We start from the raw sequence: 25,886 nt of genomic DNA, 5'->3' as shown, positions 1-25,886 counted from the left end.
TAATAATATTCCCCAATAGATGGTGGTATTGTACATGACATGCTAATACAGAAAAAGGATTGCAAATTCACAATACCATCGGCAGGTATTATACATTTTAAGTGACAGTTGTATAACAGGCCTACATTTGACAAGGACATAATTTTGACAAATCCCAAACACTATTTTCCTTTAAATTTAACTTCACTCTTCATTCTTTTTTTCAGTGTCTTTACTGGAAAGGGAAGATCTGCTATGTAGGACTAGATGTTAATACCCCATACTTGGCTCATGGTATCTGAGCCGCCTAGTCAAACGATAGCATATAGTGTTAGGTTTGGTTTTTTAAGCCATTAATTTTAGTTATTTTTCTTAACTGAATAAACAAATTGATACAATTGATAAAAATGAATTTGCTTTGATGGCTCGTCCGTCATTTGGAACTGTGGTAAATCCAGATTGAAAAAAAAATCTAATGATTGCCCCATCAAAAAAATCCACCTCCAAGTGACTTCCCACAGAGCATCTTGTCAGATCCACCCCTTCCCTTTACCAAGCACTCAGCCTTTCGGTCCTGCTTCACAAGAAAGTGTGGAACAGTCTGGCCTTCAAGCTTCGAGTTTTTGGAAGGTTCCGGACCCTGTTCTTTATGATCTGGCAAAACCGGTGGCAGACCTGAAACGGGGTGGGCCGGAACTGCCTGGCGGTCTGCCGTGCGATATGAGCTCCCCACAAAGCTCTGGAGCAGCGGTGCACCACCTCGACCGTGACCGTGTGCTGGTTGCCCGACCGCTGGTTGAGCCTCACCACGGTCACCTTGGACGAGAACCCCAAGGAGTGCCTGTGGGTGCCCCGGTAGGCCACCTCCCCCTCACTGACGTGCCCCAGCTCCTCCCAGGTCAGCCTCGAGCTCTCTTCCTCGCCCATGTCCGCCAGACTGCAAAGGGCGAGCAGGCATGCGCTCATCAGGGCCTTGTTCCTGGGGTACTTCTTCAAGATGGCCGCCAGCGGAGCTATGGCCCCATTGCGAACCAGCTGGTCTTGCAGCAGGTCTGAGACAGTTGGGGGAGACACAGAGGGTTAAACAGAAAGTTACCCCTGTTGTAAAATCCAGCTATGCCAGCTTGACCATCTTGAAAATGTAACCGGTCAAACTGGTCATAAACTAGTATGAGCTGATCAACCAGCATGGCAAAGCTGGTCATAAAGCTGGTCTAGCTGGGTATGAGCTGGTCAACTAGCTATATCAAGCCATAGCTTGAGCTGTTCAAACTATTTCAAGCTGGTTACCAGCCGTTTCAAAACATAGCTTGAACTGTTTTTTTCCAGCAGGGTCTGCATACCAAGTATTAAACTTGGTTGTGTTAACAGGGCTTCTTGAAAACATTGTCACATCTACTGTTTACTGCTGAAATCACATGAAAAAGGCCACCTGAGGTTTCTCAAAAATAGCCAAGTGCATCACAGACTGCACACCCTTGCACTCATCACTGTGCACGGTCGATGTGGAAGGACTGAAAGGCAAGCTGGTTTCCATTTGGTTTCCATTTTGCTAAGCCTTGAGAATTGTGAGGGTCCAATCCAGATGAGCACTTGCCAGTTCTAACCTGTTTCAAAATGTCCAGCCAAAAAGAGCTAAAGTATAGGTCATTCACCCAAACATGCCATTTACACCCATTGTGGCTGGCAAGTGCTGACTGTGGCTGGCAGCTCCATTGAGCAATGCGTAATTGATAATTGGCTGTACCTTCACTCAGGAAAAGATGGTCTCAGTTGACAGGTTACCATCACTTCCCCCTATTGTGCATTTGTTACGAGCTCAGTTAGACAGCAGACTGAGAAGAACTAAGTGTGGGGTTGTATTAATAGGATGGGCTAAGCTGTTGTGATTGGCCAGTCCAAACTGGCTGAACCTGGAAAAATTCCAAACTTACAAAATAGATGTGGGGTGTATGCAATCAGTTCAGACCTGGGGTGAAATAGTATTAGACTGGACTGGTCTATTGGAAAAAATGAAATGCCCATTTGCTTCTCCTTGCAGGCTCTATTGCACCAGGCATGATCAATAGAGCACCGAATCCAAAACAAATACTATTTGAACCCAGGTCTGAATCGGTTACAGGGCTGTGACAGTGTACTCACTGTTATCGTAGCAGATCCTGCTGATGGCACGGCACGTGTGCAACAGCAGGTCCTGGTCTGTGCTACTCAGCAGGGAGAGCAGAGCGATGCCCAGGCCTGCTTCCATACAGCGCCCCCTAGCTGTGGCTGGAAACCAACACAACACAGCACAGCAGCTCACTGACACAGTGAAATACTGACACTGAACTACTCATTGCACTCACTGCTGAGTGATCACTGACACAGTGAATTACTGACACTGAGCTACTCACTGCTGAGGGACCACTGAAACAGTGAAATACTGACACTGAGCTACTCACTGCTGAGGGACCACTGAAACAGTGAAATACTGACACTGAGCTACTCACTGCTGAGGGACTACTGACACAGTGAAATACTGACTCAGCCCTCAATGGTAAAACTAATGTTAACATTGTTTCCATCCAAATGTTTTACAAATGTTAAGTGAATTTCCAAAAAGTCAGCAAATGAAAATGTGAATCAGTATGGGTTTCCACCAACTACTGTTTTTGGCCTTCTGGAGCATATGTATGGACTTATTTCCCTGTCACGCAATTATTTATTCTAAAAATCAGCAGTTTCCATCACCCTTTTTCACATCTTCTCTCTATGGATATGCCAACTTTTCCTCCACGTCCAAGTGTAAAAATCAATCAGGTATTTCAGAATGTCAGGTATTTTCACCGACATTCCAATTCCAATTTTGCATAAAAACAGGTGGATGGAAACCCCACTACTGACACTCAGCAAAAACCACAAAGAAGCCACTGACACAGCATAGCACTGACACTCAAGCATAAAAAGTGTAATAGCTATGACCATTTACTCACTATGTCATTTGCTATATTCATTCATTGCACAGAATGAACATTATTGTGACACTTATCCCTTGAGATTGAGACCACACTGAACCAGTGAAACACTGGACAATACCTCACACCACAGCACTGACATTGAGCCCTTTCCTTTTGAGGCCACATTCTGAATGGTAATACTGACACACACACACACATATCGGCCCCTCGTCTTCACTTAGACCCCTTCCTCACCTTCTCCAGCCAGCTCGTACACGATCATGAGGGCCTTCAATTGTAGGGTGTTCCTTCTCAGTATGTGAGCCAGTGAAGGTAAAATCCAACTGTCTGCTATCTGCCTGGCAGCCCCTTCCTCTGGGAGAAACGCACATATGATATGAAAGCTTTAAATCACAAGCAAAATAATGTGTTTACAGCAGCCTAAATCAGGACCACACTGGTAAACTTACAGGCTTTGAAACCTGATAAATTGTGTGTGAAGCAGCACTCGATGTGACACTCACGTCCTTCCTCTAGAGCAGTCAGCAGTGTGTCCAAATGGGGTTGCAGCTCCTCTTCGATAAGTTCTGTGCTCACACTGATGGCCACCAATGCTTCATTGAAAGGGTCTTAGACAGACAGACAGACCAACACCCATTCAGCCTCTGGACACAGACTCTAAGCAGAAAAACAGCTGTACTCAACTGTACATACTGAACACACAATCTGACTTGACATATGTATACAAATGTGTGTGTATGTGTGGGTGCATGTGCACATGGATATTTCATGTTTACCTATTGCCATTATAATCCCTTTTTCTAGCCAATAATCATGTTAGCAAAATAAAAAAACGTACTTTGTGTTACAATGTGCATTCATTCCTGATTCTGATATGAAATGGTGACACTGTGTGCGTTTCCTTGGTGATTAGGTTGCGATATGAAGCCAATTGGCGGTTTCGGACCTTTTTGTTGATTTTTGCAGAACAAACAGTGTTGTGAGCATTGGCATACATTTTTGCTGTTGAACATCATGGCTTCAGCTTCATTGACAAACAGATACTTTGGCTTGGGATTTTTGGTATGATGAGATTCTGAATGAAAATATGTGAGTGTGAGCATCTGGCCAATTCAACATTGTCCTCTATTCTGAATGCATCCTGCTATAGCTGACATATATGTTCACCCTTGTGGTGTGATACACATAGAGAAAAATACAGGAAAATACAGTAGGAAATTAAGAGACCACCCCATATTGTTGAAGAAGACTTGGGTGTTACTCCAGCAAATATTGATTGTGGAACCCTTCCAACTAAATTAATAAATTATTTTTATTCTTTATTTATGGGTATAAACTTTAGTTATTCAATATAATACATTATTCAACATACGATACAATATGTATGTATTTTTAGCATTTTGATCATATTTTTGTTTAGAATTAAAACAAAATATGTTAAAAAGAAATACACAAATTTAGAAATTTGGCACATACCATGAACTGTGAAATGGAAATTTTGATGTGGTCTCTTCATTTTTTTCCAGAGATGTACTGTACAAACAACTAAAGTAATTTTACACATGTGTTTTCAGCCCATTGGTTAAGAAAATAGCTAGGCTCTGATTGAGCAGTGCGGTTCAAACCACAAGAAGGGTATAGCGCAGATCTTGCAGTCTTGTGCAGAAAGATTCAGGAACTGTTTCTCTTTTCGCTGAAGTATCCAGCTGAATGACTGTCAAATTTCCCACATAAAGATGTCTGATAAGCAAACAAATAACCTTATTCCTGTACTTACTTCTGAATCATGACTAGTAAACAGGAAATAGTGTGACTAAGGCTTCACAGTATGTTATCACTGACACATTGATTTGCACCAATCATAAAAATTTGCTCGAGAAAGGGCAAGTCTTTGATTGGTTCATTGGGCCAACAGTGACTGAGTGCTCGCTGCTCATTGTTTTAATTTGCGAAGCCTCAGTGTCTTACACCTTGTTCCAGTGCTCGTTTCTGCATCACGCTCTTTATAGACCCCCATTACATCCAAACATTTTAGTCTGTCCATGGATTAACAGGAGCGGTAGCATCAGGGAGACAGAAAGCTTGTAGAGTTGAGGGGGCTTAGCATTTGCATGTGTCTTCCTGACAGATGCCAGATACTCAGTAAGCATTGAGCTAATCCTTCATAAGTACCAGAAAGTCAGGTCTGTTAGGGGGTCAGGGTGGTTCTGTACATGTGCTATTACAATTCTTTTGCACTCTTTGCTTTAGTAATGTTTCGGGGAGGTTGGGTATGGATAAGAGTGGATGTAAAGACAGAATAACCCATCATCTAATTCCTACCACATCATATTTTGTTGTTCTTTTCTCTTTCTGAATGACACTTTATCTCCCTTACAGAAGTTCCTGTGCAAGCGCACACGGCAGTCTCAGCGAGGCAGATTATCAGTTTCTGCTTGCGTTTGTAAGGCATAGCCTATGTGCGCAGGTGAACGCGCCTGTGTGTCGGGCGGCTTATGATCTTATATCACTTAAACAACAACTTAGTGCCCTCCCTGTCAGAAGAACCAATACCCTGGCAACGGTCCCAGCCGTTAATACCACACCACCGCATATACTCATGACAGCTTTTATCATAAAGTGACGCCAAACTGGCACTCTTTGATATAGGGCTAGGACATCGCATTCACTAGTTTTCACCCTGCAAGTAAAGCAGAACATTGGAGCCACTGTCAGAACAGGAAGGTTCCTTAACTCACCCATGCCTATTGTCACCAGGCTCCTTGCTGGCGTGGTGTGTCTCGGAGAGGAGTGGCATTTTGGTTCAGCAAGCTCTTGCGCGCAGAACTCCCAGGTTCTACTCAGCTGCAGTATCTCTTTTGACCCGGTTTCTACCGATTACCTTTATGCTAATTCTTTGATATTGCTCTACAGCATCGCTATCATTTTATTCTCTCATATCTCCTATATCTCGTTGTCCTTTTCTCATGCTGACCTTTTTTTTTTTATTTTGCGTGTGCTTTGTTTTTTTTTGCTTCTCGCACTTTTCCGTCGCGACACCAGCCTTCCGATAGTTTGCGTCCTGCAGATTCTCCCACCTTCAGTCTTCGCTAATGCACTCCAAATCCTAAATCTCCTCAAAGCTCTTCACTGCACAATACCCTCTGCATGACACTGTTGCTTTAATACACAGTGTTCGTGACAGGTTCCATAGCTAAGCAATAAAGCAACAAGTAAATGTATGTTGTTGAGCACTAAAATGGTTTGCATTGAACAGGAAGCACAAGAACGATGTTTCTATTTTCAAATCGCCTTAAACATCACGAAATTCATATGAAATTCATATGAACTGCTTGCAGTTCTCTGTAAGAGCATGTATTCTGTTACTTGGCTGTTATATGTTATACGTTTCATTCCTCCTGGATGCCTCTTGCTCACTGCTTGAAAAGTGGTAGCGTGTATGGTTATCATATTGAATCCTTATTAAATAATTATGTTTTTTTGGGGGTAGTTTGGTAATACTGTTCAGTTGGGAAAATTGGCCACATGCCCCTAACAATCTCATGTAACAAATATAATGGTAATTATTATTATTTTTTTTAACTTTATTTAAACTCAATAACATCATAGGTCAAGACATTAAAATGAAAAGAAAATAGTAAAATGACGGACCACTTTTCGTGATGGTCGAGTAGCAAGTGCCAGATTTGCATTTTGGCCAGCAAGAACCTGATAAGTGCTCATGCTTCCCACACACTCACTACTGCCAAAGGCCTTCTTGGACAGCTGGTCAGGGGCGCCTTCTGCACTCGTTCTGTGTAGAGAAGTAACCCACAATCTGGGTCCGAATGGTCGCTGTGCCAGTACTGCCAGTATTTGGCTGCATTATTGCTCAGGGGGCAAGGGTTTCAGTTGGCAGGGTATGTCCTGTTGCATTGTTTTAAAAACAGATTATATACCAGAATTTTCTCATTCTACCATGAAGGATATCATTACATGGTCATTGGAGTGTTTTTCATTCCTCTTGTTTTTCATTACGTAACATGGAGCAGCTCCTGTTGAATGACCCAAGATCTGTAAACGTGAGGGAAGTGGGCTAAACCAAAAGGTAAAGTTTCGGCTTCATGTTTGTAACTCACTCCTTGGTCTTGTTGAGAGCGTGTTTAGCTCAAGTATAGGTCTTTCAGCCACCCGTTTCAATGTAAGTCAATGGTACAGTGAAAATACATAGTCAGGTCATTCTTCCCACAAGAACGTATAGTTACAATCTGTTTTTTCTTTGTTTGGTGTGTGCGATTTGTTAAGTTGTGACATTTGGACAATATTTCGATATTTTATGGACCAAGCATGAACAGTTTGTGCCACTGCCTACTACTCACTGCTCCGGATTGCCAATCACACAGTGCCCGGACGTCATGACCATATAAGGGTCCCCCCTTTTCCCTACTGCACAGTCTTTGGTTCATGGCTCTATGAAAACTGCGCTTCTCCAAGACTTCAAAACGTTTTTCACAAGCCCACGGATGACCATCAATGGGTGACGTCACAGTCACGTTGTCCATAAAACCTAAGGTGTGCACAGATATTGTGCCCCCCCCCCCCCCCCCCCACAAGGCCCTCAGTCATATATCAGGAAGAAACCTATTTCAAAACCGAATGGCTAAATCAACAGTGCAGAAGTAACATGGGAAAAGGAATGTGAGTTGAAGCGTTCTTTGTCAAAGCATTTTTTATTTTTTGTAAAAAAAGAAAAAAAAGAAGAAAGAAATCCTAGTCATGGTATGGCAATCATTGTTCAACTTTCCAAACCTAAAAACCAAGCTGAATAAGGAAAAAAGTTTGTATTTGTTATTGATTGGAAAAAAAAAACACTATTCAAGAAAGCTGTGAACATACGCAGCGAATACATTCACTGAAGCTACAAAAAACGCAAACGGTAAATCGGTCTTTATCACCTGATTCATTGATGAATAAATCATGAATGCAGGTTGCTACAGTGGTTCAACTTCAAAAATTCTCATTGATAGGCAAGATTTCGCAGTTTATAGTATGTTTCTATTCCCGAGTACCTGAATATCTCTTCAAACCACCAATATGTATGGGCTACATAAACACACATTGACTTCAACAGGTCCAGTGATTTTATACAAAAACACTATACACTGAAATTTGAATCTCTCAGGTCACAAAAAAATGTAAAGCGACAATGATGAAAAATAAGAAAACCAAGGTAGAGCATGATGGTAACAGTGACCAGTGCAGCACAAGTAAAAATGCACTTGCTCCTAAGATGGGGTTTGTGCGTTTGCACCGTGGAGGAGTCAGGGTGGAAAGGTTGATATACTATGAATCTGATAAGAGAAGATATGTGGTGGTAGTTGTTTGGACTGCACATAATGGTAAAATAACCATTTTTAAATGCTGCATGGCTTCAGGGTATGGGTTGTGTGGGGTGGCATCAGTGCTGACATTTGCCTAAAGTGTGTGCCTGCACTGTGTCTATGCCCTGTCTCTGTGAAAGACCGATACATCACAGCTACTGAACCAGAGTACTGTACAACAGACCTCAGACCAGAGGTCTGCCGCATAACAACAGTTTCTATTTGTTATCTACCAAATGGCTGCTGGCTTATCTGCTGGCTAAGGTACGTGACTGAGACCTGGATGGTTGGTGGTTCAAGCCCTGGCGTAGCCACAATAATATGTGCACTGCTGTTGGGCCCTTGAGCAAGGCCCTTAACCCCGTATTGCTCCAGGAGGGATTGTATCTTGCTTAGTATAATTAACTGTAAGTCGGCTAAATAAACTGTCTTTTTTTGGTTAGCTGTGATTGGACTTGATGTACGTTGACAGAAAACTATACGGCAGTACCACACCAGGGAATATAACCTTAAACCCTCATGCACACACGCGTGCCCGGGCACGCACAACTCGACACCCAAATAAATAAAGTAGAAATGTAGCTATTAGCTTCGGTCGAAAATGCTTTCAAGGGATATTGTACACAGGAAGAGGCTAGTCCGTGGTCAAACCTGCAGCATTAATGACGTTACACCCACACGTCGCACCTGGAGTTACACCTGCATCTGTTACATTAGTGCCGTTACACTAGTGTCACACCTGTGGTTGCACCTGCGTCGGTTACAGTAATGGTGTTTCAACAGCAGTCTCACAGTATCTATGTCAGTTTCTACAAATAAAAGAGAATAATGAAATACAGGCGTCCATGTTGTAATACCTAAAATACCTAATGTCTATAAACAAAAAGAACAAAGAAATGTGTCCCCACACATGTAGGGACCACCAGAAACCTGGGCTACGAGCTAGACAGCCAAAGTTAGTTGTAAATTAAGCTTAGCTAGCACATTCTAAAAAAAATGCCACCCCTTGTTTCTGCTACGCAGTACAGCATAAAACAGCACCAGACTCAGACAAAAGGAATTAAAGAATAAAACAGGCTATTAAACTAAAATAAGATCCACCGCCCGGAAAACAAAATGCCGGCATGTGTACAGTACAGCAATGTCCCCGTATGTTTCCAATCACAGTCCGCTCGAGATGGCCTCGTAACCGACGGAAACGAGGGTGAGGACGCTGCTCTCGATGTCGGCGGGCGTGTCCTGCACAACCCCGACCCCGACCCCTACCCCTACCCCCACTCCCATCTCCGCTGCCGTTGCTGCTACCGCCACCTCCGGGGTGGGTACTAGGAGCTGCTGTTTCTTGGCCGCTTTGGCTTTGCCCTCGCCCTTGACCCTGGGGGCCTTGGGAGTCCTGGGCTTGGCCTCGCCGTCCCCGGGCGCGGCTCTGGCCTTGCGCTTTCGCACGCGCTTCTCCTGCTGAGAGTCCTCGGGCTCGGGGCTCCCCGACAGCACCCGGATCTGCTTGTCTATGACCTTCTCGATCATGTCGAAGGCCACGTCCAGCACGGCCGTGCCGAAGCCGTGGGTGACGTTGTCGAACGTCCTGCTGTTCGACGGGTCGTGGAAGCACTTCCTCATGTCCTCCAGATAGTTCCTGAAAAGAGGCGTCGAGAATGAAAAAGGAAAAAGCGGCTTAGCTCGTTTTGTCATCAGTACAACACAAACTTCTGGAAGACTTATACAGTTCACCAGTTGCTAAGATAGAAGGAACATAGATTAAGTCCCCACACACCAACCCAGAACAGGGCCACCCAACCCTCTTCTAGAGTCTTGTGCCCTGTTGTGTCGAGTCCTAATGTTGGCTTGAAAACTGCAACTTTGCTGAGATTAAATTCACGAAAACTCAGAACCAATTAATTCCAATGAACTGAATTGAAAATGATTCACTTTTGATGTTACCTTGTCTCAATGATTTTTGACCAGTGTTGGACCTGGTTGGTCTCAGGGAGCAGCGTTTTCACGATTGCATCGTAATTCATGTACTGGGCAGCAAAGTCCCTCATGTCCTTGCAGAGGGCGGCCGTGTCTCCTGAGGAAGGAGTTTTGACAAAATTTCATTACAGACCCATCAAACGTTCACTACTGATTCTGTTAAACGACCAAATGTAACAAGACTAAACTCTTGAACAAAATTCCAAAAGGAACCCTTTGATTCCATAGAACCCCAACCCCTATTACATTACATTAATGGCATTTGGCAGACGCTCTTATCCAGAGCAACCTACAGTTGATTAGACTAAGCAGGAGACAATCCTCCTTTCACTGAAGTTTGGAGATATCAAGTATGACTAAAGACGAACAGAAGGAACAAACCTACCACCACCTGCCAGAGGTAGTTCCTATTGCACAAAGAAAATTGCGCTATTGGATGTACCGCAATAGCTATATCGCGCAGCCCTAGCCTCTGCCCAGACCGTACCTTCTGTGAGCTTGGAGAAGGAGCTGGAGACGGCGGTGTTGGCGCTGGGAGCCAGGCCGAAGGGCTGCAGGGACTCCAGCAGGGTGCGCTTGCTGGCGGGGCCGCGGCTCACGCGGGTGTAGGCCGCCAGTGAGCGCAGGGACATCTTCTCCGGGGGGTCCAGCCTGCGCTTCACCTCCTCGTACTGGATCTCATACTTGCGCGCCTTGGTGCTCTTCATGTTGGGGTCCAGGAGGGAGACCACCTCCGCGAACGGCAGCATGTGGACGGAGCCCCCCTCGCCCGGCCCCTGGCTCGGCCCCCCTTCGTGGGGGGCCCCGTTCGGTCTGTCGCCCTGGCCCTCGCAGTGCGCCTTCTGTGGCAGCGCCCCCACCATCTGCTGCAGGGCCTGCTCCAGGGCCATGCCCTGCCCCTGCACGTGCTCCGCTTTGGCCGCCGCCCCGCCGGGAATCTCGCTCACGCCACAGGTATTGGGTTCCATCCTCTCTTCCTCCTTCAAGGGCTTCCTTTCTTCCACCACTCCGCCCTGGTCACGCCTTCCTTTGTGTGTTCACTTCACCCTTCGCTGCTTCTTTTACTTTCTTTTTCTTTTCTTTTTTTACATTCGCGGAGTTCTCCCGTGGGAGGTCTCTCCTTTCCTGTGCCCTCTGTCTCTCGCTTCTCGGCCTGGCTTTTCTTTTAGTGCCTGAGAGAAAGGGAGAGAAAGCCAATGAAGCATTTCTTCATGATCACTTGCTACCTTTTTCGACAGATAAACATTTTCGATTGCAGACCCTGTTGCAATACCATATAAAATGTCCCAACTGCGTAGTCATGTTACCTAGAAGAGCAGTAGATAAATGTACTGACCCAAGATGAGTGAACGCATGCAGGCAGGCAGACAGACAGCAGGCACACACGCACACACACGGTGCCCATTTCCTGGATCCCTAATACAACGGCCCTAGTGTAGAACTGTGGGTTTAGTGCCCTTGTAGTATCACAACTGCAGTGAGTAACACTGGTGTGAACAGTCATTGCCCAGTGTTGTAATGATTTCCCTGCTGCAGTTTCCATTGGGTTTCCGTTTTCTACTGGTCACACAGTTATGAATAATTCCATATAATACAAACTGGCAAAATTCTTCAACACTGTATATTTTAACGCCTATAACATTTTAATATAAATAATGTATGTATAGTTAATTTAGTAAACATTTGCTGCTATTGCTTCATTGAAATTTTTGAAACTTTAATATTCCGTTTTAAGTGTCTTTTGATCGCGTACTGTATTTTTGTAACTCGCTGATTTAGACTACACCACGTGTGTATAGGTGACTAATAGCTACCAATAGTAATAGCTAATAGGGAGGGGAAGTTCAGGGAGTTTGTGACTTGCGTTTCCACGCAGCAAGCTGCAAGGCGCGCGGACCACAGCAGGCAAGTTATTCATGCACGTGACATGTGAGACTGTTGTACTCAGTATAGTTTACCAATAAATCTTGTGCGTACTAAACCAATTTGCTGTCTCTTATCCAAAGAATAAGTTACTAGCCGACTGGTTTCTTATTGCCTGGTCGTTTTGGGTTTTTTGTTCTTCTACTGATCCGAGAACAGTACATGTGGATTTAACCACAATCTTCGTTTTAATGGCGTTTTGGCAGGAAGCATCGTGATATGCTCGCGGAATTATTGCGCTGCGATCTATGGTGGATAATTTATATTAGGTAGTGACCAAGAAATCATCGCTATATATTTCTACAAACAGCAAACCGAATTGAAGTCAGTTACTAGCTGAAGGATTTCTTACTTACCACTCTACCGTTCACTTTTTCGTCCTTTTTCGCTGATCCTAGAACAGTACGTGGAAAAAAAACAAGGCACGATTTCCTTCTTCTTCAGTGGTGTTTGGGTTGTTACTAACCACCATAGAAGCGCATCTCCAGTATCCGTTGCTAAGAGTTCTATTGGTCGACGGGATGTCAATCATGAACTCTTCCAACTTTTATTGGACGTTTGGGATGCCTCTCAACAGTGGCGTCTGATATTTTTATTTCCGGTAGCGGAAGAGATGCGTAACGTTTGCAACTGGTAGAAGTCTTTTTGGTTGTTCGTGCTAAACGATGGTGCTAAATCATAGACGTAACTGCGCCAGTTATACATTTTATATGACGTATACAGAATTGTTTAAGAACGAATAACAGGGTCATTGGCATCCCTGGCTTCTCTTATTCTCCATGGGTGTGCACGCGCAAAATGTGACTAATTGTAACGTTCTCACTAGCCATCATTTTATGAACTCCTTTGGTGGTAATTAATTAATTAAATACATTAAATTCCCATTTCTTTTTTTTATTTTATGTTTTGCCATAACTGGGAAAGCAGAACGAAAACTCCCTTAATTTTGAAAACTATTGCACATCTGCCATGAAACTGTATTATCAAATAAACTTGCCTGAAACAATGTGCACTCTTCAACCCACTCACTCATCTGATAGGATAGCCCAGTCCCAAGTTTTACTCTCATCTGGAACTCCCACACTCCCTCCCATTAGCTATCCATTGAACATCTACATCCATCCATACTTTCAAATAACTGTTACAATATTCACATCTCTGGCCCAATTTATCATGCTAACTACCGGTTGGTAGTTAGCGGTCCCTCTTGCATTTGTAATTATTTATTTTTCCTTTTTCTATATATACTCTCATATTTTACTCTCTCCCTTTTATTTTTTGCTGTAACTCTTCTCTTTTTCTTATTTCCTTCCTTGTTCCAACATCTTCCTTTTCTTCACTCTGCAGGCAGGAACCCACTGAAAAATAGATTGTGAGTTGGGTCCAAGACTATGTTTGTTCTTTTAAGCCTTTTTTAAAATGATCGTTCCTGTGAAATAAATAACATAACACAAAATAACACATTTTTAAATTGATGCATCATCCATTACATCCATCATCATTGATGCATCATCCTTTCAACAATTAGCCTAATGAACATTATACAATAAAATATATTTGAATTTTAGTGAAGGCTGCTGCCAATAAGGTTAAAATATTGTCTGGTTACTGTCCAATTCTTCACATGGTTTGTTTCTAAGAATCTAGGATCAATTTGCCCAATCCTGATTATGTCCCCAATCCTGATTGTATCCCAGACTGTGTCCCCAAAATACTATGTGATAAACAAAGAAGGGTAACTAGTCAGCATTTACTGGCAGATACATTTTTATATCTAATGCTAATGTTTGTACTTTTCAAATAATATGTTGTTCTGATTAGTAATGGTAAATCATTTACATCCCCCATACAAAATTAAATTTGCAGATTTATACCAAATATATTCTCATTGAAATCAGTGCTTAGTATCTTTGATACTAAGTTTTCACCAGTTATTGAAGTGATGTATTGTTTACACTGCATTTGTAGCACATGTTAAGTGAATGGAAAAGTTTTTAGTTACCAGCAATGGGAGAATGAGGTTTTGTGAACCACGGAAAGGATCCTACTTAATAATCTGTAATCTGCTTTCCAAAGGAAACACAGTCCGTGAGTTTCTTCATCCTTTTTTCGCCTAATTCAACCCCACACACTCTATTTCTAGAGCAACTAGAAAGGGACATTATATTTTCGGATTGTTTTCCTGCAACCTGGTTGGGGCCAGCAAAAATATGTTGGCTCTAATCAGAATGACCAGCATTGACTTATTTGGTGAGCTAGTTCCTGTACCTATGAAGATTTCTGAAGATTTTTTAGAGCTACTATGGCCTATTCATTACACCCTCTTCATTCAGTATGTACTGATTCTTGTCTGAAAGATGGACTTGCCCGCCTGTTGACAGGATATGGGAAAGGTTTGATATATTAAACTGTCCAAGAATATTCAGCTTGTTGTAGCTATGACGTTTTGGCATGTTTAATCATTTTGTGCATTCATTGTGTTTAGCCTGCTGAAGTTCTTTCAACTGTAGGTTTAAGTGAGTGCAGTCAAGATCAGATTTTTCTCTATCTGAAATACATCCCTGGAATGGTTCCCCTCACATTAGCTCCCATTGTTGACAGAATAAAAATAGTGTTCTCATTGTTAGACTGACCTATAATGCCATTTTTCCAAACGCCAATTTGGCATTGTGTTCACCTTTTTTTAGGGATACAGTGAAATGTTGCTGTTTCACTGGTAATTATTGCGACTCCAAAGAAGCTTAGCATGGCCTACTAACCTAGTTCGTGGACTCCAGCTTTTCATGTCTCATTCCCCATTTGACTTATCACTGTCAGCCAGCAGGTGGCAGCATAAGAATGTACATTGTTAAATATGATGCCAAGCAAAGAAGCAGCCATTCTACAAGGAACACCTGAAATGTTTTGCTTTGTTGGTGCCAGTTCTAATTGGAATTTTGGTTCTCTACTGAATTTTCAAAACAGGTGGATATAAGGGCTTATAGAAATTGTACAACATTTATAAAAACTAAGCAGGATTAATATAATAGTACAAAGGGTAGATATGTGAAAATACACCTATTCTCCCATCACTGCTTTTATGGTGGGCTTCTCCATAAACTTTGTCTCACCAGAGATTATTGGAACCAGAGTGGAAGCCAGTATATGAATAGGTGACTATAGGCTCCTTGCACTTACATCTGGAATGCCTCAGTCTGTCGTGGTGTGTTCACCCTATTTCCTTCATTGGATTTTACAATTAAACTATTAACAAAAGAACATGCCCTCAGTGGCATCTGCTGCAAGTCTTATAACCTTACCATCAATAGTTCAGGTCTGGATATCAAAATATCAATATTCAAATTTTGAGTAGCAGGGTGTAATCTGTCATGTCCCATTATGGGTAGGGTGGAATTAGGTTTCAAGGATACCTCCCAGCTTGTAGCCTAGTGGCTGAGGTACATGACTGGGACCCAGAAAATGTGTGGTTCAAGCCCGGTGTTGCCAGGATAAGATCCGCACAGCTGTTGGGCCCTCGAGCAAGGCCCTTAACCCTGCACTGCTCCAGGGGGTGTTGTCCCCTGCTTTGTCTGATCAACCGTAGCATTTCTGTTTGCGCTTGACATTATGGGTAATGTGTTTTTGAGATATATCTTTGTTGATTTTTTTCTATCTTTTTTTCTTGTAACGGGCCTCCCTTGAAAAATAGATGTTTAAATAAATGAATAATAATAATTCATTTATACCTTTGAGTGGACATTAAGTAATGTCCCCCTGAGTCAAAACCAGTAAGGTCATGGTGGGATTTTACTACACATGACATTCCTACTGCGGTGAATAGCACATGTACTCACGTTGCTGAGAATGCGCTTAGCCAGGCTGCTTCACTCGTGTGTAACAGCGCAGTCACACTACGTCTGCAGAGCTGTCCCGGATCTTTGGAGTTATCATGCGTCTGGTGCTGAACCGCTGGCTCAGCAGTCCCCAAAAAAGGAAAGCCTTCTGCCTTTTTTAGTTTTATTATAAAAGCGCAAATAAATCTCACATCAGCACTCTGGGAAGCTGCATTTCTGTCTTCTTGTGATGGGGATTGTGGAACAAAATGGCTGCCGGTAGTTCACATGCTGGTGCTGGCTCATGAAATCAGAGGTAAATCAGAAGTAAAACCCTACTGTGTAATGACAACTGATTGTTTTTTCATCAGTTTCTGTCATGTAGAAGTTTTGTCTGTTTAAATACGAATCACGCACCCACCCTTTGTACTTACCTGCATATAGTGGTGTGATATAATTAACCTTTGTACACATTGTGGCCCGTCAAAAGGAAATTGTTCCAGTACTGAAGAAAAAACACCATTGTTCTATAATTTTATGTAACCACTGTGTTGTTTTCACAACTAGTCTATTTGAACTACAAACTATTATTTCTGTACAGACAGGAGCAATTAATGGAAAATAGGCAGCCAATCTACAGCTGCAGACAATCATTTAAATAAAGCCAATATTTTTCTATGGCACTAAAAACTCAAAAACATTCAGGGTAGATATTTGTTTCTAAGAATGTGATGTGAATCTCTTGCAGTAGAGGCTACTCTGTGATAGGAATCAGCAGAGGTGAAACCTGACAGGTCACAACAGGTAATCTGTGTCACATGCTGTTGGTTGATGCTCAGGGCCTGGGGCCTGTCTCCACCCACCACCTGCATGTGTCACACACGGCCATATTTCCTCCCTCGAGGTGGACATCTGTCACAGCATTACTATTGCCTGGGATGAGCCCAGACAAACATGTTACACCCTCTTATAGGTATGTGTGCGTGTGTGTGTGTGTCTTTTGCACATTTAATACGATAATGGCTCACATCCTCTGAATAATTTCTTCTATGTATACCCTTTGGAGTACTGTGCATATCTCGCCAATTACAAATTACAGTCCAAGATGTGCGGCACATGGACTCTGAGGGAGGTGAAGTAGGGAGCGCTGTTCCGCCGCAAGAGAGGAAATTACCGCCGCGGCGGAGTTCCCCCTCCTCGGAGAGATTCCGAATTTCGGCATGAAATCGATCGCGGTGCGTCCCGGGCTGCAGCATGTTTGTTAGTGCTGCTCGGCCGGCTTCATCGTATTACGCGTCACGGTTATTTCTATCCGCTTCCTGATTCCCTCCGTGGGGACCGCGGCGAGACCCGCAAGGTCAGGGCTGATCTGCGCAAGTCCTGCTCTCTGGACAGGGCGACAGCCCAGGGCCTGATTATACTGCTGAAACTTTGTGCCAATCTGAATACAGCCATAAGACCATAACAAATGTATCTGCTATTGATTTCCAAAATTAAGATTCTCTCAATGTTCTCAATGTTCTCAATTGTGGAATTTTGACCGTCTTGAACATGGCTTGTGGAATGCTTGGTATTGGAAGCTCTTTGTTTATGCCTACTGTACTTAGTTTGACCATCTTTATTCAGAGTATCTTACAAAATAGTCATGCATAATACTTGTTTGACAAGACTCATGCTATCTCCATTGTTATTTAGCTGTGTTATGATGACAAATTAACTAGCATACTTAACACATATCATCCACTTAGCCAGCTGGGAATTCACCTGTGCCGTTGAACTTAACTGCCCTTTTCCAGGTTATAACACGAGTGCTCCATAAACCCCCCCCCCCCCCCCCCCCCCCCAAGAGACTTGAAGCTACAAGCTGAGCTCCCCCATCCCCCATCCTCTCTCTCCTCACCCCATGCCTCTTCTTTCTCTCCTGGTTTTATTGTTCTCTCAAGTCTCTTTTTCTGTCCCAAATCTCAAATTTAAATGGGCCTGATTTACATGACAAGAGAATCTCTGCTGCAAAAGTAGTAAATACACTGATAACGTTGGCAACAACCCTGCCCCCCAAAACAGAAGCAATAACAATAATATTCTCCAAGCAGCATAGCAGCAGTCAGCAAGCACAGAGTAGTACACATGGACCAAATTTCAAGATGATTAGACTGTATTAAGTCCAATTAATGTGACCATGCAGACTCCATATAGAAACGGCTCTGGCCGGATTCGAACCCAGGACCATCTCTTACAGAGGCATCCTTTCTTGATGTTTTGGAAGAAGCTTGGTGGCAATATCAAATCTTCATGCAAATTGGTTAATTTTTCTTGGAGAAGCATTTTAACCGATTTTTAAGAAATGCAAATATTGGGGAGATGGTTGGTCACTGAAGCACATTTGTTCTTCGGGCACAGACACATATGGCTAAATAAAGCTATTACCATTAAATAAAGATATTACCATTGTACTGCCTATTGGCCAATTCTCATCAAGTTTTTAATGACTGCTGAATTTTGATTGGCTCTTCCTGGCTATATTTTCTCCAGATATGACTTTATCATTGTACATCCAATTGGGGGTTGACAAAAAGACATAGCATACAATGTTTAAATTTGATTGGTAAATGAATGGAGGAGTTTGAGGCATTATGTTTATAGTCCTCTTACAGTGCCACCTATTCATGGAACTATATGAAACTACTACATCGGCATGCTGCCCCAGATGCTACTATTGCACGTGTGTTTTTGAAAAAATGTAAATGGAAGAAAATTTTGCGGATGCAAATTAAATCAAGACTATATATCTTGTCTCAGCCAAGGAATCCGTAGAAAAAAATTAATTTTGATTCTAGCCAAAACGGTTTAGGAGTTATGGAGTAACGCGTAAATGGCTGCATTACAGGGCCACCATGGGGCCGATAGGCGTCGTTGTGATACACTGTGCAATGGCAGAGTAACTGAACCTACCTGCCAAGTTTTGTGGCTCTATGCTTAACTGTTTTTGTTGTCCATTTGTTTTTAGTAAAGAAAAATGTTTTTTTTTACATTTAAAAACAGAACAAAAACATTTTGTTCTTGGACCCATAATAATAATAATAATAATAATAATAATAATAAAATCTTTAATTATTAACACATCCATTCCTTCCTTACTTCCCCTTTCTTTGATCTTGCCAGACATGCTAATCCCTTCAAAAGCAGTATTCTTGACAAGGATTTAAACAGATGGACTCATTTGGAGCCCTCATTCACTGAAAAATTCAGATAAAAAAGATATTTAGCTAAGTCATGACAAAATATATGCAGCATATATATATCTATATATATATATATATATATATATATATATATATATATATATATATATATAATATCTCATTCATTCATTCATTCATTCATTATCCTAACCCGCTTATCCTGAACAGGGTCGCAGGGGGGGTTGGAGCCTATCCTAACATTGGGCGAAAGGCAGGAATACATCCTGGACAGGTCAGGTCAGGTCGGCAGATATATATATATATATATATATATATATAAAATGTTTGGGGAGTGTGTATGTACCATAACCTTTGAGGAAACGTTATTAAATCTCCTGTACTTCTTTTAGAAACCAGATGCTTTTCTCTCCTAAAAGAACTGTAAGAAAAGTAAGCCATTGGTAGAATAACAATCCTTGTAAAAAAATAAATATAAATAAAATTATGCATGCTACAAATCCGGAGTTTTACATGCAACCGAGCTACATATTTATCGCCAACGTGGGTGTTTCTGCAGTGCACCTACAGTACACGGCATTGCCGTGGGCACCGGTGTGCCTTGGGGCTGTTGATCGGCAGTCTTGGGGTAAGTGAGTGGGATCAACACGGCAATAAAGTAACAACAACTGCAACTCGGCAGCAGAAATACGGGGCCTCCATTGCTGGGGAGCAGGACATCTCCGGGGAGAAGTAATGGTAATGAGTACAAGCTGCTCCCCCGCCTCCCGGCTCCCCTCCCGAAATCCCCGCACGCACCCTGTCTCGTTCCAATCGCTCTTTCCCCCTCTCTGCGATGATAACTCTTTTATTCCAGCTAAATATCACTTCCTCTACATCTGCTGGTGCTTCCTCCCCCCATTCCCTCATATTCTCCCCCTCCTCTCCCCGACCGAGCTAATCAAGCTTCTTATGAAGGATAGAGTAGCTCCAGGGGATGGAAGCGCGAGTTTCTGAGACGCCGCCTGGCGTACTTCCTTGGCGTGATTGCCTGATGCCTCATCACCATCACCCTGCTTCAAACGTTATCTCAGAGAGGCATCTACAGGGAGGGAGGGGAGGGTAATATGCGAGGTCTTCTCTGGTGTTATTAGCGTAGGGAGGACCCCAGGGAGAGATGTGCATAAGTGGCACAGTTTCTACATACACTCTCATTCGTTCTGTACCCACCCATTTCTATCTCTAACTCTGTCTCCCTTCTCTTTCTCATTATCTCTATTTCTCTCTCTTTCCCTCTCTCTTAGTTGATTAGTTAGTTAGTTAAAGCCTTGGTTTTCTCCATGGGGCAATTTGTTCTACCGCATATAGTGACAACCAAATAACAATAAATATACCCAGGGCGATTGATAAACATTATGACAAGACTTTAAGAGAGTGTGAGTGTGTGTGTGTGTGTGTACGTATGTATGCATGTATGTATGCATGTATGTATGCTGTGTTCCTTTATTGTCACTTTGGTATGTGGACATCAATAAAAGTATTATTTGTGTGCAAGGCTGTATGAAAAATGAAAAAACAAAACAATAAACTTCAATAGCTTTAATATCATGATCTCTCTGACGTCCTTCTTGTGCTTGTTTTCAGCGGAGATGTCTGGAAGAACTAATTGCCATCTCACACACTGGAGACAGCAGAGACTGTTGTGCTCCTGTAGTGCTGTGTGTTGTTAAGTCTGATCCTCCATGACCTCTGCAGTATTCTGTACCGTCGACTACCATGTCCAGCTCTCTTCCATGACCGCTAAGGGTATCTGCAGCTCAGCTCTCAACTAGTTTGCTTCCTACCTCAATAGGTGCTCTTTCCAGTGTTGTGGTTGTGGTTTACAATACGACAAAGATACTTTTGCTTACAGTACTATCTGTTTGTTCAATTTACTTCTTACTTGATTACCGTTGGGCCTTCTGTGCCTTTTTGGTAATATTGCACTTTTGTATTACTGAGACGAACACTCATGTTCATCACTGCTGAGTAGTCACCGATGCTATGTGCCTGAGTGAGGGGCAGCACAGCGGTTATTTAAGAGGCAGTTATTGATTCCAATTTGTGGATAAAATGAAAAACGGTCAGAAGTTTTTTTCCAATGGGCAGGAAAAAGAATGTTTTTGGGACTGAAGAAGTTGAAGATTTACCATCAGCCTTGGACACCCTTTGAAAGTTCAGAGCTAGCTTGCCACGAGTTAACCCGACACTGTGTCTGTTACAGAATCTTGGAGACGCGCATATGAAATTCATGGAGTTATTTGATTTCTTACCACCTTGGAGCTCAGAACTTGCTTTTGAGCCGCCAACCAATCGATGATGCTGTCCTATAAAGTTATGAAGTAGTCCTTCTCAGTGTGCAGTGATGCATAACCTATAAGGTATGTTTCCAGTCTTTGGCAGGGGCAATCATGACTGCAGGCCTGAGGGAGGAACATAATCTGCTGTGTATCGTCTCATACGGAGGGAAGGGTCCAGTCACCTCCTATCAGGATTCTCCCAGCCTTATCACACATGAGAGTGACTCCTCTGAGCCACAGGCTGGCTATAGTCTCTGACACTAACTACATGAAAGGGTACTAATGCAGAATGCTGTCGGAATGTGGGCAGCAATAAGCATGGAAGAGTTGCCGTTATAAATAGGAAAAATGAAAAATGGAGGGGGGAATAGGAAAAAAGAAGAACCTGTAGAGTGATTTTGAAACATTTGAATAAAGAAATAATATTTTGTACTGCTGCCTCCAGGCTCAGCAACCACTTCAGAGCCATCCAATAAATTATGCAGCTCTGTAAAGTTTTTAAACTCTTTGCATAACCCCAGTATACACACAAGTCACCAACTGTTTCTATCAAGCTGCTCGACTGTTTATTCCCAGCTTACATTGTTGGCTGTGGCAGCTTCATGCAGGCAGCAATCCATTCCTGTGCTCTTACCTCAGCCATTCATTTCAGCCACAGCCAATCAAGTGCATCATCATCTTCTGTCTAATTTAAGTTTAAGTTTAAGTCTCTGTGCCTTTCTCATTATTTGTTCATTATTACAAGGCTCTATTATAGCTTTTTTGACTGAATGTTTTCTGCAGGTAAACATGGGAATCGAATGAAGTTATATCAGTGAACACTGTTGAAAGGTAATTCAATATTGGGCACTGGCAGTTTCATTACTGTTTGTGGAACTTAATGCAGAATAGAAGCAAGCCTGTTAAAGATCAGACCACTGGTAATAAAATATATTGTTCTATTCAGATACAGTTTTACTTTTACATTCGGGAAAATAAATATTCAAAAATATGAATGTGTGTATGTCATTTTATTTGCTGACAAATTAAATACAATAGTAATTTATTCTGTTATAATATCTCAGAGAAAGTGGTTTGGTTTAGCAAGTAATATGTTTTATGTGTGTCAGCTATTCACCCCCTTAAAATTCTTACAAAATCCAACAGACATAAATATGTTTTAACGTGTTACTTCATCTCGGTCTGAGTGAACTGTGAGTATGTGTGTGTGTGTGCATGCGTGCATGCAGCCACCAGCCACTACTGGACAAATACATTAATTAAGCACGAAAATAACATTAATTAATTAATGCATTAGACTTTTTTAAAATCTTATTGGTGTTCTACTGTTGTGGCCTATCCACTTAGAGGTTTGACATGTTGTGTTTAGAGATGCTCTTCTGCATACCACTGTTGTAATGTGCGGTTATTTGGATTCCTGTAAACTTCCTGTCAGCTTTGACCAGTCTGGCCCTTCTCCTCTGACCTCTCTCAGTAACAACGCATTTTTGCTCGCAGAACTGCTGCTCACTGGATGTCTTTCGTTTTTCGCACCATTCTTGGCAAACTCTAGAGACTGTTGTGCGTGAAAATCCCAAGAGACCAGCAGATACTCAAACCATACACCAACAATAATTCCACGGTCAAAGTCACTTAGATCACATTTCTTCCCCATTCTGACATTTGGTCTGAAAAACATCTGAACCTCTTGACCATGTCTGCATGCTTTTATGCATTTAGTATCCGCCACATGATTGGCTGATTAAATATTTCCATTAACAAGTTGGTATACAGGTCTACCTAATAAAGTGCTCGCTGAGTGTATTTACATTAGCAAACCATAGAATGGACTTGTAATCAGTTAAAATAAATGCACACTGGCCCAGCCCTGCCAGTGAGACTTAAGGGGTTAACTGACCTTTTAATTCCAGTATGAATTACCAACAACTAATGTAGTTGTTAACATGAATTAATGATGTACACATGCATTAACAGAGCTGTACAGATTTACTTCTCAGTAGGGCCTAACTTCATTAGTTCATGCCAATTCATGGAACTGTATTGTAAAGTACACTGCGTCTGTTGAATCCGACATGGCAGACTCATATGATGCTTTTGTTCAAAAAGAGAAATTTATGATAAGAATAAGATAATGATAAGAAAACGATGGTTTATGATAAGAAAATGTTCTTGCATGTCTCTAAATCTACCATCATATAACACCTTTTTGGAAGCTTTGCCAGAAGAAAGTATTTTGAGGGCAAGCGACAAAAATAAGTGTCTGGAGTTTTTATTTTATTGGATGTTATTGTCAAATGAGATCAAAAGCTTTTTGGCTGCACCCCAGAGCTGTGTTTGGTGTCAGAAGAAAGATTCATATGCTGACAAGAGTGTCATGCCAATAGCAAAATGTGGTGAATCTTTGATGTTGTGGAATTCATTCATTTGATGTTATGGAATTCATTCATTCATTTTCATTAAACTTGTGCTGGGTCAATGCTGAGTCCAATGGAATCATGAACACCAGCAAGTAGCAGGACATTAACCATAGAAGATGACTCAGTCGGGGTTATCCTTGTGAAGGAAAGGTGCAGAAAACCACAATGTGAATGTTTTGTGAGCTTGTTTTTTTGGGGGGTAAGTTGGTCAATTGATGTTTTATTTTGGTTGGTTCCATTGATTCATTAATGTGTCATATTTTTATCTGACAATCAGAATATCTTAGCCTTTTGACCTTTAAGTTTATAATAATAATAATGATAATAATAATAATAGTAATAATAATAATAATAATAATAATAATAATAATAATGTATAATAATATGAAAGATTGTTAATTTAGCTGTGTCTATTTTAGAGGTGCGTATGGATCTGAATACGGATATGGATACAGATACATATAAGCATGGGTAACATGTATATACTATGCTATATAAATTCACAGTAAAGTATGATTCATATCAAATATTTTAATGCATACTGTACATTCTTGCAGGGGGTACATGTCACATTGGTATTTGTCTGTGAACTACTAATTTCCATGTAATTGGTCCAGAGTAACACAGGCAATACTGCCTGGCCATTCCTTGAAAGTGTGTGGGTCTAGCTTGGCCCACGAAGAGCGTAGCTTTTTCATCAGAAGTTAATAGGCAAGAAATCTAATGCCACACATGGAAGGCCTGGAAGGCTGTTCGGAAATGGAATGAGATCCAAGGGAAGGGGGGTGCAGTGTCTTATCCATCTCACAGAGGTTATCAGTGATAAGCCTGACATCAATTTCGCGCCTCAGATTTCTTCCATTCAAGATGAGGGAACCAGTTATCTGTTTATCCACAAAGTGTTTGTTATATCTCACAGCCAGTCAAGTGTCTGTCTGTGAGTCTGCCGCCAGTGCACCACCGTCACTGACACCAGAGTGAGACTGTCTACCTCCTTCTAAACAAAACTGGAAAAAAAATGTGGAGTGGGGGAATCAATGTTTCATTGATTGCATTGACTTGGCTTACAACTATAAAACATTTTTGTGAATGAATATCTTGAATTTTCTTCTTTTTTTTTTTAGATTAATTCGATTTTGTGATGTGCTTGTTTTCATCATTTTTAATGCCCATTAATGGAGTAACATTGGAAATTAGGTAATAGGTAATATTAGGACATGTGGTAATGCTAGTGCAAATGTCAGTGTTATCTGTACAATATTTGTATACATTAATGAAACTGTATTGTGCACCTGTGTATTTCCTCATAGTCCCTGAGAACTGAACTGAACTACAACAGATAAATTAACCAATACTACCGTTGCCATGACGACCGCTAGTCATTTTGCCGCTGTCGCCAGAGATGTGGAGAGAGAGCAGGAACCCGGGTGTCGTTTATGGCGTATAATGACTTATTGGGGGTGGGGCTTATGTGGTGTAGAATCAAAGTGGTATGCTCTTCTGTTTGGCTGAGCCGTTTCCATACCAACCATCTGCCGGTGGATAGGCCGCCGCAGTGCCATGGCGGGGGGGCTGTTGCCTCAGGGATATATGCAGCGTGTTGGCAGACTTTTTGAACAGGCTGAGCCCCTCATCCAGGCAGCCAGGACCCAGCAATGTCAAACACATGGACATTGGAAGTCGGTGGAGGGACGTTTGAGGAGGTTGGGAGATTATCCAAATGATTCGCCCCCCTAGGGGAAGGCCCCCCCCCTCACCCTCTCTTTCCATCTCTTGGAACCAGAACCCGGGGACACGTGGCGAGGAGCCGGTTGCGTTACTTTCGGGCTTTTGGGCTTATCTGTTTCCTCGGCAGTGTGAGCTATTAGCAGAGTGGTTTGATGCGTTTCCCTCCCCCCAAACATCAGTCTCCCCGTGGCTATCATGCGGCTTGGTTGTGTCCATAT

The 25,886-nt window shown here is 42.2% G+C and overlaps 2 protein-coding genes across 2 annotated transcripts; both read right to left on the bottom strand.

Moving 5' to 3' along the window:
* Positions 1-558: 558 nt before the first annotated feature.
* si:dkey-21e13.3 (uncharacterized protein LOC100150043 homolog) lies at positions 559-5,678 on the bottom strand. Its single transcript, XM_061230394.1, has 5 exons — positions 5,675-5,678; positions 3,440-3,544; positions 3,171-3,290; positions 2,122-2,247; positions 559-1,031 (listed from the first exon to the last, which is right to left on the bottom strand). The coding sequence occupies exons 1-5, from the start codon at positions 5,676-5,678 to the stop codon at positions 559-561; spliced, it is 828 nt and encodes a 275-aa protein (XP_061086378.1).
* Positions 5,679-9,457: 3,779 nt separating this feature from the next.
* Positions 9,458-12,627, bottom strand: si:ch73-127m5.2 (uncharacterized protein LOC561202 homolog). The gene is made up of 4 exons (XM_061230393.1): positions 12,550-12,627; positions 10,758-11,442; positions 10,238-10,367; positions 9,458-9,932 (listed from the first exon to the last, which is right to left on the bottom strand). The coding sequence occupies exons 2-4, from the start codon at positions 11,236-11,238 to the stop codon at positions 9,458-9,460; spliced, it is 1,086 nt and encodes a 361-aa protein (XP_061086377.1). The 5' UTR covers positions 11,239-11,442; positions 12,550-12,627.
* Positions 12,628-25,886: the final 13,259 nt, after the last annotated feature.

The sequence above is a fragment of the Conger conger genome, chromosome 2 (genome assembly GCF_963514075.1).
Source record: "Conger conger chromosome 2, fConCon1.1, whole genome shotgun sequence".
Classification (NCBI taxonomy): domain Eukaryota; kingdom Metazoa; phylum Chordata; class Actinopteri; order Anguilliformes; family Congridae; genus Conger; species Conger conger.
Note: the sequence above shows the minus strand (reverse complement) of the source record. Positions and strands in the feature narration are given on the sequence as shown.